General features: G+C 41.4%; 1 protein-coding gene across 1 annotated transcript in view; it reads left to right on the plus strand.

Annotated features, from left to right (window-relative positions):
- The window catches only part of LOC138972810 (multiple epidermal growth factor-like domains protein 6), a gene marked incomplete at its 5' end in the record, with an annotated part of 348,682 nt that overhangs the window by 120,443 nt on the left and 212,824 nt on the right, over nt 1-15,415 (plus strand). The window contains 1 exon segment of the mRNA XM_070345474.1: nt 12,170-12,250. Within this exon segment, the coding sequence (XP_070201575.1) occupies nt 12,170-12,250 (81 nt within the window).

Below are 15,415 nucleotides of genomic sequence, written 5' to 3' on the forward strand. Positions count from 1 at the left end.
GAGACGAGGGTCGTGGTGTATGTGTGTGTGTGTGTGTGTGTGTGTGTGTGTGTGTGTGTGTGTGTGTGTGTGTGTGTGTGTGTGTGTGTCTGTCTGTGTGTGTCTGTGTGTGTCTGTGTGTGTGTAGAGCGATTCAGACTAAACTACTGGACCGATCTTTATGAAATTTGACATGAAAGTTCCTGGGTATGAAATCCCTATACGTTTTTTTCATTTTTTGATAAATGTCTTTGATGACGTCATATCCGGCTTTTCGTGAAAGTTGAGGCGGCACTGTCACGCTCTCATTTTTCAACCAAATTGGTTGAAATTTTGGTGAAGTAATCTTCGACAAAGGCCGGGGTTTGGTATTGCATTTCAGCTTGGTGGCTTAAAAACTAATGAGTGAGTTTGGTCATTAAAAATCTGAAAATTGTAAAAAAAATATTTGTTTTATAAAACGATCCAAATTTACGTACATCTTATTTTGTATCATTTTCTGATTCCACAAATATATAAATATGTTATATTCGGATTAAAAACAAGCTCTGAAAATTAAAAATATAAAAATTATTATCAAAATTAAATTGTTCAAATCAATTTAAAAACACCTTCATCTTATTCCTTGTCGGTTCCTGATTCCAAAAACATATAGATATGATTATGTTTGGATTAAAAACACGCTCAGAAAGTTAAAACGAAGAGAGGTACAGAAAAGCTTGCTATCCTTCTCAGCGCAAGTACTACCCCGCTCTTCTTGTCAATTTCACTGCCTTTGCCGTGCGCGGTGGACTGACGATGCTACGAGTATACGGTCTTGCTGCGTTGCATTGCGTTCAGTTTCATTCTGTGAATTCGACAGCTACTTGACTAAATGTTGTATTTTCGCCATATCCCATGAGCTGCTTCTTTGTCTCTGTAATGCTACTATGGGTATATATGTTGTATTTTTCGGCTTCAATAAATACATAATGGGCTCAAAAAAATATATCATAGTACCGATTCCGGTTTGGCCGAGTAACTATACTTCTGCCTACACTTGACACTGCACCGAACATGTTTCAGTGGATTGATGAAGACGGCATTGCTCACATGGCTAAACAAAAGAAAACACAACATTCACAGAGGACAAAACCATGATACGTATCTGTGGTATGCGATACAGTAAACAAAGCGTTTATCTTTACACTTTGGGTGCAGGTCGAGTAAAAAAAGAACAAAAGCGAAGAATCAACTGACAGTGACAGCAAACGAACCTCGCTGTTCATTTGAGGTGAAGCTAGAGTAACCTCCCTTCCTCCGTGTGTTCCAACAAGCAAAGATGCACTGCGTGTTACGAGTGTACTTTTTTGACTGGCCGGTTCGCTTCATCATCCAGCACAGGCTGTTTCATCCATTTTTCGAGCATGTCCAACTTTTTTGCTTTACACTGACGTAAGTTCATGATTATATGAAAGTATCCAAGAGCTCAGCAAACGTGTATTTCATCCTGATGGAGTAAAATCAGTCCAAACGGTATTCAACACGCAGTTTCAAGGAGCAGCCATTACACCGTTTTAGACAGAATTGACGCTACCGGTATGGGTTGATTAACGCAAGCACGATCGAACAAATTAACTAAGAGATATATTTCACGAACATGAAATGACTGCTTAAATCTAAAGGAAGTTATTCAGTAAAATGTTAGTTTATTTTCGTAATTCTACACTCCAACACAAAAATTAAACTAGAATTGGGATCCGAGTTAACCAAACCGGTGTTGGCAACCGTAGCCCGGAACTGTGACCTTGGACGGACTCAGAACCTAAATCGAAACTGTCTTTGATTCAATGAAAACTTTCATTGTGTGTGCTTTCTTTACTATCTTGAAACTAAAATGCATTCAAAAGCAAATCAAACAGTGGTTTGAATGTAGATTTAACACACATTTACGGATGCACTTGTTTGCACTTCATTTCTTCGGCGACGTGGCTTTAGCATGGGGTAGTGAAGAGGAACACACCTCGCTGGCTCACCTATTTTACACACCACAGACAACTACAGTGCTTTATTGTGGTCCACGTTGTTTTTGGTGTACGCATGGGATATACAGCTTACAACACTCGTGTTTTTTTTTATATGGCTTGTATTTCAGTCAAGACCCAGCGGGAATATCATCGGGATTCACTCGCCAGAGGCTCGTGAATCCCTATGATATTCATCCGCTGGGTCTTGACTGAAATACAAGCCATATAAAAAACCACTCGTGTTGTAACCTATACTTACGCGACTTCTTTATATTTAGTCAAGTTTTGACTAAATATTTTAACGTACAGGGCGGAATCGAGACGAGGGTCGTGGTGTATGTGTGTGTGTGTGTGTGTGTGTGTGTGTGTGTGTGTGTGTGTGTGTGTGTGTGTGTGTGTGTGTGTGTGTGTGTGTGTGTGTGTGTGTGTCTGTCTGTCTGTCTGTCTGTCTGTGTGTGTGTGTAAAGCGATTCAAACTAAACTACTGGACCGATCTTTATGAAATTTGACATGAGAGTTCCTGGGTATGAAATCCCCATACGTTTTTTTCATTGTTTTGATAAATGTCTTTGATGACGTCATATCCGGCTTTTCGTGAAAGTTGAGGCGGCACTGTCACGCTCTCATTTTTCAACCAAATTGGTTGAAATTTTGGTCAAGTAATCTTCGACAAAGGCCGGGGTTTGGTATTGCATTTCAGCTTGGTGGCTTAAAAACTAATGAGTGAGTTTGGTCATTAAAAATCTGAAAATTTTAAAAAATATATTTTTTTATAAAACGATCCAAATTTACGTACATCTTATTCTTTATCATTTTCTGATTCCAAAAACATATAAATATGTTATATTTGGATTAAAAACAAGCTCTGAAAATTAAAAATATAAACGTTATTATCAAAATTAAATTGTCCAAATCAATTTAAAAACACCTTCATCTTATTCCTTGTTGGTTCCTGATTCCAAAAACATATAGATATGATATGTTTGGATTAAAAACACGCTCAGAAAGTTAAAAACGAAGAGAGGTAGAGAAAAGCGTGCTATCCTTCTCAGCGCAAGTACTACCCCGCTCTTCTTGTCAATTTCACTGCCTTTGCCGTGCGCGGTGGACTGACGATGCTACGAGTAAAATGGCATTGCGTTCAGTTTCATTCTGTGAGTTCGACAGCTACTTGACTAAATATTGTATTTTCGCCTTACGCGACTTGTTATATTAGTCAAGTTTTGACTAAATGTTTTAACATAGAGGGGGAATCGAGATGAGGGTTGTGGTGTATGTGTGTGTGTGTGTGCGTGTGTGTGTGTGTGTGTGTGTGTGTGTGTGTGTGTGTGTGTGTGTGTGTGTGTGTGTAGAGCGATTCAGACTAAACTACTGCACCGATCTTTATGAAATTTGACATGAGAGTTCCTGGGTATGAAATCCCCGAACGTTTTTTTCATTTTTTTGATAAATGTCTTTGATGACGTCATATCCGGCTTTTCGTGAAAGTTGAGGCGGCACTGTCACGCCCTCATTTTTCAACCAAATGAATTGAAATTTTGGTCAAGCAATCTTCGACGAAGCCCAAACTTTGGTATTGCATTTGAGCTTGGTGGCTTAAAAATAAATTAATGACTTTGGTCATTAAAAATCGGAAAATTGTAAAAAAAAAATAAAAATGTATAAAACGATCCAAATTTACGTTCATCTTATTCTCCATCATTTTCTGATTCCAAAAACATATAAATATGTTATATTTGGATTAAAAACAAGCTCTGAAAATTAAATATATAAAAATTATTATCAAAATTAAATTGTCAAAATCAATTTAAAAACACTTTCATCTTATTCCTTGTCGGTTCCTGATTCCAAAAACATATAGATATGATATGTTTGGATTAAAAACACGCTCAGAAAGTTAAAACAAAGAGAGGTACAGAAAAGCGTGCTATCCTTCTTAGCGCAACTACCACCCCGCTCTTCTTGTCAATTTCACTGGCACTGCCTATGCCGTGAGCGGTGGACTGCGAGTATACGGTCTTGCTGCGTTGCATTGCGTTCAGTTTCATTCTGTGAGTTCGACAGCTACTTGACTAAATGTTGTATTTTCGCCTTACGCGACTTGTTATATTTAGTCAAGTTTTGACTAAATATTTTAACGTAGAGGGGGGAATCGAGACGAGGGTCGTGGTGTATGTGTGTGTGTGTGTGTGTGTGTGTGTGTGTGTCTGTCTGTCTGTGTGTGTGTGTAGAGCGATTCAGACTAAACTACTGGACCGATCTTTATGAAATTTTACATGAGAGTTCCTGGGTATGAAATCCCCATACGTTTTTTTCATTTTTTTGATAAATGTCTTTGATGACGTCATATCCGGCTTTTCGTGAAAGTTGAGGCGGTACTGTCACGCTCTCATTTTTCAACCAAATTGGTTGAAATTTTGGTCACGTAATCTTCGACGAAGGCCGGGGTTTGGTATTGCATTTCAGCTTGGTGGCTTAAAAACTAATGAGTGAGTTTGGTCATTACAAATCTGAAAATTGTAAAAAAAAAGTTTTTATAAAACGATCGAAATTTACGTACATCTTATTCTTTATCATTTTCTGATTCCAAAAATATATAAATATGTTATATTTGGATTAAAAACAAGCTCTGAAAATTAAAAATATAAACATTATTATCAAAATTAAATTGTCTAAATCAATTTAAAAACACCTTCATCTTATTCCTTGTCGGTTCCTGATTCCAAAAACATATAGATATGCTATGTTTGGATTAAAAACACGCTCAGAAAGTTAAAACGAAGAGAGGTACTGAAAAGCGTGCTATCCTTCTCAGCGCAAGTACTACCCCGCTCATCTTGTCAATTTCACTGCCTTTGCCGTGCGCGGTGGACTGACAATGCTACGAGTATATGGTCTTGCTGCGTTGCATTGCGTTCAGTTTCATTCTGTGAGTTCGACAGCTACTTGACTAAATGTTGTATTTTCGCCTTACGCGACTTGTTCTCTTTTTGCTTGTCCCGACGCTTGTTTCTTCTCCCAGTATGCTACCACGCCGCCCCGTCCAAGCACTCACTGCAACATCCACCCCTGAATTTCGTTCTGCCGCCAGACTTTGTCGAATCAGTGAGCCCCCAGTGTTGGTCAGACACTTGGGCACTCTCACTAATTTTACCTGACAGAGGAGAAGAAAGAGGCAACTGAGTTTGCAACTTGAACTTTTAGTCCAGTTACTTCGCCTGGACCCTGAAGGAATAGGGGACGTAACAATAGTCATATTTTAGAATTATAGGTAAGTGAGCCAGAGACTATAGAGTATACAGAGACGCTCCATACAGTGCTGAAAAGTGAGACCGGAAGCCCAGTGGCGCCACCACGCGGAAACATGGAACCACCTACTTTCTCTTTCCACAGCAGTGGTGATATCGTGGTGCACAAGCATGGTCGCGCCAACGCGAAAACGCAGTGGGGCATGGTGTTCGGCCATCAATTGCTCAAACGCACATGCCAAAGGCTTGAGGATGTTCAAATTTCCCAAGGAAGAGAGTAGGTGAGGATTGTTTCTTCAATTTTTCTCTCGTTAAATGTTGGAAAATCAGTAAAAGTTGTAGCGTCGAACTGCGTGTAGATCTATTCTACCGGAACAGTGAAAACACACAATGTACACACTACAGCCTCAAACCAGTCCAAGCTGTGCATGTTGGTACTAGTTTCACATGTATAAGATTTATTTCTCCTCAGACCTCTACTTTATCTCATTTCGGCATGCCAAGTCTGGAACTGATAGACTGATCTAGTGGCAATACGGTCGGTGATCGATTAGTGTAGACATAACCATCTCGTTTGATTGACACGGCCGTCGCGGAGTTATAGAGTAGATCTACAACGGCTTGCAGCTGCGAACGTTAGTATCATTTATTATGATTAATATTTTGATTGTAAATGACGGGCGTGAACATAATTATTTGCAATGACATGACATTTGCACACAAATGAAATGAAATAAATCATAGTTCATACACGAACTAAGACATTACATTTCAAATAAAATATACCGTAGGCTTACATGAACTAAGACATAACAACACTACGTAGCCGAAATGCTTTGTACACCGTGATAAGCTGACAACTTTCGAACAATACCTTCATTCACAGATGCCAAAAGCATAGAAAACTTGTGTAAACTTGGGTTTCTATAAAACTTAGCAGGAATAAACTGGCATCGCAAATCACGAAGTGCGGGGCAACAAAGCACAAAATAAAACTCATCTTCTTTACTTTCCCTGGAAAAAAGGGGCATAACAACATATCCGCATCGTATCTCTTATATCGATTAACGTGCACAAATAGTTCTGTTATTCCACCTCGGAATCTTGCCATAATAAGAGAGAGAGAGAGAGAGAGAGAGAGAGAGAGAGAGAGAGAGAGAGAGAGAGAGAGAGAGAGAGAGAGAGAGAGAGAGAGAGAGAGAGAGAGAGAGAGAGAGAGCTTTCTGAACAAGAAAGAAGCAACTGAAAAGAAATAAGAAAATCATCGATCGATCAAGATTCTTTAAAGTCAGCCGGTTTGGTCACAAGAATTACAGTTTTCCTTTCATGATAACTTCTTAGCTCCGTGTAATTGACAACCCATTTCAGTTTCGATGTGCTGGGACGACACCAAATTGACTAAATGCCTTAGTTACCGATTTAACCGGGAACTATTTTGTAAAACGATTTATTCCTGACATATTTTCTCAGGCTTAACTGACCATGTATTCAGTATGTATTTGTATTTGATTAAAACACACAAAAATAACGACGGTTAGGTCGTGAAAAGAGACTGACTTGAATCATGTTTGCATAACTACAGCGATCCAGCGAATATTGCCCAAGAAAATGTGATTTAATTTTAATCTATACCATTTCTGCGGTGTTTTTATGGTCATTTAAAAAGGATGTTCACAAACAAACATATTTTTTCATCCAGTTACTTTTTGCAGCACTGTCAGCCGGACAGAACAGACAGCATGTTAATATAACCGTGATATAAACACAGCCGACAGCAGCCGCGAAACGCGAGTTTCCTTGTGCGGCAGGGTGTGGCTCTTTTCCCGCGCTGGGCTGGCCGGTCTCAATTTCGCACCGCAGCGCAAAGAAGGATGACGCGTCTCTGTATACTCTATAGTCTCTGAGTGAGCTAACTCAACACCGCACTTAACCCAATGTTATGGTCTGAGACGTTTGAAAAAGTAACTAAGCTCGAATGGTTAATAACGCAGATTTATATTGTAACGCATACGAATAATCACGAGAATTAGACTTTTGGAGGGCGTCAATCCACGATGAAGACCGAGAAGTTTAAAATGGAAGCATGTTAATGTTATTGTAATTCAATCTGACGACGATCTCTTTCCTGCTTTCATGCGGTTATAAACAGACAGAATTGGTTCGGTTCTGTTTACACACTACTTTCAGCCCATATACCTGCAAGGGTGAAGTCCCAAGAAATATGTCTCTGTATTCCTATCTTATCACTCTGCTCCTGTTTTTGGCTCACGAAGTGTAGCCTATGCGATCGTAACTTTGTCTGTCTGTGCGTTTGTGCGTGTGTGTGTGTGTATGTCTGTGGTAGAAACTTTAACATTTCCGAGTCTATGTGTGAGTGGTTATCCAAGACTATGGATAAAGCTCGCATAAGATTACGTCACGGTCAAAAGTGTTTGACGTCAATTAATGCATCATGACGGCATGCCTCCCTGTAGTCTTTCTCTCTCGCGTGGTGTGTGTGGTCTCGGTCATTGTTATTTTGAGCGGGCCGAGACTATTTGGCAGGTGTGTCCCTGTAAGTAGGCTACATGCAGACAGACAGATCTAGATCTAGTGTCTCTTTTTCTTGCACCTAAGCTTACTGTGTGTGTGTGTGTGTGTGTGTGACGGAGTGATTGAGTTTGTGTTACTGTTTGTCTATTTCTTACGTGAGCCTTGAAGGCTTCGGCTCTTGTTTTTCTTTCTTTCACATGCATTTTGAAGGGTTTCTCAGTGCACAGCAAACTCAAAAACACATTTTTTCATCACAAAAGCGATCTTTAGAATTGACTGACGTAGTCCAGAAGAATGAATGCATCAACTTACGTCACGTATTCGACGTCATCACTTCGCATACCTTATGGTATCGGTATTTCGTTGGCCTTCATATTTCCTACTTGTAAAATTACCCTCAAAGCTAACCGAGACTAGTTGAGGTTGTATCAATGCGCCTTGCCAGCAGGTTGTTAATGGCTTTTTTAGCGAGTTGTTATCGACAATTAATAACCGGTAATTGTTAATGACTTGGGGCATTCTGACCAATCAAAGGATCTGTTTCATTAAAAAGCCAACTTGATTGAATTACAATATGGTTTACCTCGTCAAATTTCAAGGTAACTACGGGATCATGTTAGCAGTCAGAAAAAAGGAAAACATTCCCCTTTTCTTAAACGTGTTTAAAAAGATTGATTACTTCCAGGTATGACCCATGTTTAATAGGACCTTGACAAATATCAAGATCTCAGAAGGGTCATGTTTTGGTTAATAAATTATAGATTACTACTTTTTCAAACAATCTTTTTGAAGATTGTTCTTTGAAACTGTTGTTAGGTACACTTCTAGGCTTGTATAAACTCCAGCCTCGACCGGATTCCCAGTCTATCTGACAACATTCGGTCAAAACTTGACTAAATGTAAATATGATGGTTACACCATGGCGACCTCAACTTTTTTCTTTTTTTTTTTCGTCTTTACACTTGTTCCCTTGTCCCGTTGTGCTCTCACACCGCCCCGCCCCTGCACTCGCTGCTCCAACCACCTCTGAATTTCGTTCCGCTGCCAGACTCGTCGATTTTACAGACGCTCCAGGGGGGGATGTCGGGTCGCTGCGGTAGGCTACCCTCGGAAGATGACACTGCACTTCTGCTGAGTCACTTCGACGGTGTTCAGTAGTGGGTCTGTCCCGAGCTAGCGGACGCAGCCCACTACCTACTATGCCCCCTACAAACGACATTGACTTTAAGTCGCGGACCAGACTGAGTGAGCGTCCCCTCCAGAGAGCAGACCGCCACCACGTCCCTCCGTCGACCCCCCAGAACGTCAGTCACACGTTGAAGACTGACAGCAGAACTACTATTCAGGGAAGGAAGGAACAGGAACACTGAGACCGAGATCACCATGAGAGCTCCGGGAATGAAGGGCCATAAGAGCAAGGACAATTTATATTTTGGATGATTAATGAGATGAGGATGATGATAATGATGCTTTGGATTTCCAATTTTGGTTTGAGACAACGTGACAGGGCAGCACTCTACGCTTACTGTCATAATATATCCTGGCGTCAACCAGGCCCGAGAACTGCCGCACCTGCGGTGTTGGTCAGGTATACAGAACCTGAGCACCCTCAAAGTCGCATTCGTTAAGTGAATGACACTCGGCTGTGTGATCCCAGCCTTCCCATAGCACTTCCACTCTGGGTAGGAGCCGACCGTAGCCCGAAAAACCCACATGACTCTGATGGGATTCGAACCCACGACCTCCCGGCCCGCAGCCCGATGCACTAACCACTGCGCTACGGAGGCCGGTCGGACAAAACTTGACTAAATGTAAATATGATGGTTACACCATGGCGACCTCAACTTGTTTAATAATAATAATAATAATAATGCAAACTTTTATAGCGCTATTCTAGAAAATTGTCTACTCTTTGCGCTGTACAATACATACATCCACCAAGCATACTATACACGCACAGGCAAAGAAACCGACCAAACATAACCAACAAACTATACATGCACAGGCAAAGAAAACGACCAAACATACAATACACGCACAGGCAAAAATAACGACCAAACATAAACAAACATACTATAACCAAACATAACCAACATACTATACGCGCGCAGGCAAAGAGAACAATCAGCACATATAATTATTACTGACATCTAATAATGCAGGCATACAGTGACAATCCAATACACAGCCTGAGCACAAGAACCACAATAGGCTTCTATATAAAAACGTCTCAACAGTACTATTTACACACACACAGACAGTGCTGACACAAAGCGCAGAAAATATATATATACGCGTTATTTTAGGCACTAGGTAGGGGGTGAGGTGGGGCAGGATGGGGTGGGTGGGGAGATGCTGGAGGGGAAATCACTTGCGCTGGAAGAGGTGTGTTTTGAGATTTGTCTTGAATGTAGTGAGAGAATCTGTGTGTCTGAGAGGCAGAGGTAATCTATTCCAGGTCACAGGGGCTTGATAGGCGAAGGACCTCTCGCCACATGTCTTTGTTTGCACTGTGGGGAGTCGGAAGAGTCGAGTGTCGGCGGCAGAGCGAAGCTGACGAGAGGGGGTGTAGAGATTGAGGAGTTATGACAAGTATTCTGGGGCAGAACCAGAAACGACGGCAAAAGAAAGAGAGGAGAGTTTGTATTCGATCCTTTTAGTGATAGGCAGCCAGTGTAGAGAGTGAAGAAGGGGTGTGGCGTGTTCATACTTGGAAGATTTGAAGACCAGGCGGGCAGCGTTATTTTGGATCCTTTGAAGTCTATCTAAAAGGTACTTAGGGAGACCGGCCAGGAGAGAATTGCAATAATCTATCTTTGAGAGGACTTAAGAACACACTAACGTTTTGGTTGCATCAGTGGTGAGGTAGTGACGGACTGAACTAATCTTGCGCATCTCTAGATAGGCGGACTTGCAGATGTTAGAGATGTGTTTTTGGAAAGAGAGAGTTGGATCGAGAGTGACGCCAAGGCTGCGGACAGACGGAGAGAAAGAGATAGGTAGTTCGTTGACAGTGAGAGAGGCAGGAAAAGAAGGGTGATTGAGAAATTTCTTGGGACAGGCCAGCATAACTTCGGTTTTGTCACTATTTAACTGGAGTTTGTTTAAAGACATCCAATCACTGAGGTCCGCAATGCAATCCTGTGTCCGAGATACCAGATCGTCAACTTCAGCAAGAGGGGCAGACTGATGAAGCTGTGTATCATCAGCGAAACTCTCGTGCGACAACGCATGGCGACTGATAACATCGGACACAGGGGAGGCATATAGAACGAAAAGTATGGGGCCAAGCACGGACCCTTGCGGGACACCGTACTGGAGAGCTGAAGGTTGAGATTTGATGCCGTTGACACAAACGGTCTGTGTCCGGTTAGTAAGGTACGAACGAACCCAGGAAAGGGCCAGATCATGAACACCAAAGGAGTGCTGAAGCCTGTGGAGCAGAATTTCGTGGTCTATCGTATCAAATGCGCTAGACAAGTCCAGTAGTGTTAGAATGGAGACCTGATTTTCGTCAAAGCCAAGAAGGATGTCGTTTACAATCTTCAGAAGTGCTGTGGATATGACTCAAGTTGCAATGCCCTACGTCAAATGTCAAGGTCAAAAAGGGGTCAAATGAGAAAATGAGACACTATTGAGTTCTTTGATGTTTTGGAAGGTAGACTTTTGAAACTTTACAAATTAATGGGGTCTGATTACCTCAAAACTTGACTAACGTCTGCTTGACCCTCATCAAGTTTCAAGGTCACAATGTGTTTGAGTTCTTCTGAGAAAATAAAACAAAAACAGTCGCTTGCGGCAAAATTACTTAATTTAGTCAATATGTCAAACTCACAGAACGCACTGCATTTTTTCACCGAGATAATACAGCTTGGACAATTCCCGCGACAAGGAAATCGCTGACACCTGTCAAGTAGAAAACGTAGTGAAAATGACAAGCCTGTTTAGCGCAGTAGCTTTTGCGCTTAGCAGGAAAGAGCGCTTTTCTGTATTCTTGTTAACTTTCTTAGCTTGTTGTCTTTTCAAACTCTGTGTGTGTGTGTGTGTGTGTGTGTGTGTGTGTGTGTTTGTGTGTGTGTGTGTGTGTGTTGTTTGTGTGTGTGCGCTGTTTGTGTTTGTGTGTGTGGGAGAGTGTGTGTGTGTGTGTGTGTGTGTGTGTGTGTGTGTGTGTGTGTGTGTGAGTATGTGTGTGTGTGTGTGTTGTGTGTGTGTGTGTGTGTGTTGTTTGTGTGTGTGTGTGCTGTTTGTGTTTGTGTGTGTATGTGTGTGTGTGTGTTTGTGTGTGTGTGTGTGTTGTTTGTGTGTGTGTGCTGTTTGTGTTTGTGTGTGTGTGAGTGTGTGTGTATGTGTGTGTGTATGTGTGTGTGTGTGTGTGTGTGTGTGTGTGTGTGTGTGTGTGTGAAGAGCTCATGACGGGAAAGCGATGCAAGCAGGGAGACGATGAGTGCATGCCTGCACACGTGTGCGGTGTTGATGACATCTGCAGTGAGTATCCATTAACCCCTTTTACCTCTTTTGTTTTAAATACACGTCAAAAAAATAACAACATTATCTTTTTCAGAAGTAAAGGGACTGTAAGCCTCCCGTAAACCATCACATATACTGTCAGGCGTTTACACATAGTACAAACACCCTATCCTAGGTGCCCTCCGTAAAGAGCAAGCAATTTTCAAATAATTTGTTTTGCGTGATTTATCTTACCCCTGAGTCATCGCGAACCCGTGTGATCCAGTTTCCTTTTTTCACAATGTAGTCGTCAGTTTGTGATTTCAATGCGACACGCTAAGCTTATCTGCAATAGCACGTTATAGTGTACCTCTAAATCTAAACGCAACAAACGGCTGCGATTCACACGAACTAGAGCGGTCGCAGTCGTCTGCAACGAGAAAGACGGGTTGACACGTTTCTGGGCTTTTCTTTTTTCAAACTTTCAAAACTTCGAATTGTACTGATCTTGTCTTGATGAAAAAAGAATTCTTTAATGATTTAAGAATGTTTGTGTAACAAGCTGTCAATTTATTATTCAGATTGTAAAAGTTAGTTCTAACGGTCCACGAAAATACATTTTTGAAAATTGCTCGCTCTTTACGTAGGGCACCTGAGATGTTCTCAAGCGGTGAGTGTGTAAACGAAAGGGTGTTTGTACTGTGTGTAAAAGCCTGACAGTATCTGTGATGATTTACAGGAGGCTTACTGTGCTTTTAAATGAAGGTCGTGAAACATTTATCGTCTGTTCGGTTTTGTTCTGTTATAAGTATTTGGACAATACTGTATAAGTATAAGAACATCTCTTACTAGAAAGGACTTTTGATTTCCCTGCCAAATGCCTTTTTGTTTCCTTTAAACATTCTGTGGATCAGAGAAACTCCTACCGCCCTGATATGGCCCTTCGTGGTCGGCTGGGCGTTTAAGCAAACAAACAAACAAAAAAACAAACACAGAGAAACTCCTTTATAAGCCACCAGTTATAAGAAAGTTGTTATCTTCCTTGACATAACTTCCTCCGATATGGGAAAGGACCACTCAATTTAGATTTAAATATTGTTGCAATGCTCGCACCGGATGTGATCCAGGCTGACTGGAAGGGCAAGACAGGCACCTTAATCGACATTTGGTGTGTTCAACATTTCCATGAGTAGGCTGTTAAATTGTTGTTCAACAAAATTGCGTCACTTGAACTCTCAGCAAGTGTTCGCTTCAAGCGCATGTTAATTGTTGCACTTTCAGCCGCAGTCGCCATGGCAGATCTCGCAAGGTGCAATTCTTTTTGTCTCAAGAAAAAGTCATACATTTGATGCTTTTGAAAATCAAACAGCAAAGAAAAAGGGTACCATTGCCGAGGACTTTCATATTAACCCAACCACTCTGAGCAATCTTTAGAGGTACGAAGACATCAGTTCAACAGTGGCACTGGTAACATCTGCCGTAGACTGGACACGCGACAGACAAGCAGTATACATGAAGAGATCGACAAAAGCTTACTGGATTGGTTTGCATACGCTAGATATGCACTGAAAGTCACCTTAACCCCATTGTTGACTCACGTGAGTAATTGACAAGTAACAGTTGTGTGGACGGCCGGCCGGCCGTCGATTTTAACGCGGGAACCTTGATTTTGCGAATTTGATTTTGGTGTGTGTGTGTGTGTGTGTGTGTGTGTGTGTGTGTGTGTGTGTGTGTGTGTGTGTGTGTGTGTGTGTGTGTGTGTGTGTTGTAGGTTCAACTGTATAAACACAAAGTCATGCAAACGCAATCTATTGTCTGAATAAGGTGGGGAAATGAATAGCTTTTTTAGTCATATAATTCGTTTTACAATCAAAAGCCTCATAAGAAAGATCTGCCCTTAAACGCATCTGCCAGACATGTGTTACTGATGGTTAGAATTGGAACCACTGGCACGCTTTTTATTGCTGTGAGTGACGTGCCAGTTCAGTCTGCTGCGTTGGACTTGGTTTGATGTTGGAAGACATGTTTTTTGTAATCGTTGTTTCGCGTTCACATTTTTATACCAAGCAAGCGCGTTGCTGCTTTTGTACCAACATTGATCGCCAATTGTAATATTCATTTGTGTTGAAGTGTGAAAAAAGCTGAATTTTGTTAACCGTACTGTAAAAAGCTATCACAATTGAATCAAGCGATACGTGTAGTTCATGTGATTCGCAGCCGTTTGTTGCGTTTTAGATTCAGACGTACACAATGACGTGCTATTACAGATAAGTTTACAGTGAGTCGCATTGATATCACAAACTGACGACTAAATTGTGAAGAAAAGGAAACTGGATCACACGGGTTCACGATGGCTCAGGGGTAAGATACACCACCCAAAAAATAAATTATTTGAACATTGCTCACTCTTTACGGGGGGTACCTAAGATGTTCTCAAACGGTGAGTGTTTAAATGAAAGGGTGTGTGTACTTTGTGTAAAAGCCTGACAGCATATGTGATGGATTACGGGAAGCTGACTGTGCCTTTAAAGTAACCCACTTTTTCTTGCAGATTGGATTACAAGTGGTATAATGTATGTGAGCGATGTGTGTGAGAATGGACGTTTTGCTTGCTATGAACAAGTGTGTTCAAGAACTGGTTACAATGCAAATAAATTAATTGCTTGAGTGTAATGTTGTTCGAACAGCTACATCTCCTTTTTGACTCACATGCGAAGCAAAAGTGAGTCTATGTACTCACCCGAGTCGTCCGTCCGTCCGGCCGGCCGGCCGGCCGGCCGTCCGGCCGTCCGGCCGTCCGGAAAACTTTAACGTTGGATATTTCTTGGACACTATTCAGTCTATCAGTACCAAATTTGGCAAGATGGTGTATGATGACAAGGCCCAAAAACATACATAGCATCTTGACCTTGCTTCAAGGTCAAGGTCGCAGGGGCCATAAATGTTGTCTAAAAAACAGCTATTTTTCACATTGTTCCCATTTTCTCTGAAGTTTTTGAGATTGAATACCTCACCTATATATGATATATAGGGCAAAGTAAGCCCCATCTTTTGATACCAGTTTGGTTTACCTTGCTTCAAGGTCAAGGTCACAGGAGCTCTTCAAAGTTGGATTGTATACATATTTTGAAGTGACCTTGACCCTGAACTTTGGAAGATAACTGTTTCAAACTTAACAAGAAGAGCAAACGCTCGATCGAGTCA

Source organism: Littorina saxatilis, linkage group LG8, assembly GCF_037325665.1.
Source record: "Littorina saxatilis isolate snail1 linkage group LG8, US_GU_Lsax_2.0, whole genome shotgun sequence".
NCBI lineage: Eukaryota > Metazoa > Mollusca > Gastropoda > Littorinimorpha > Littorinidae > Littorina > Littorina saxatilis.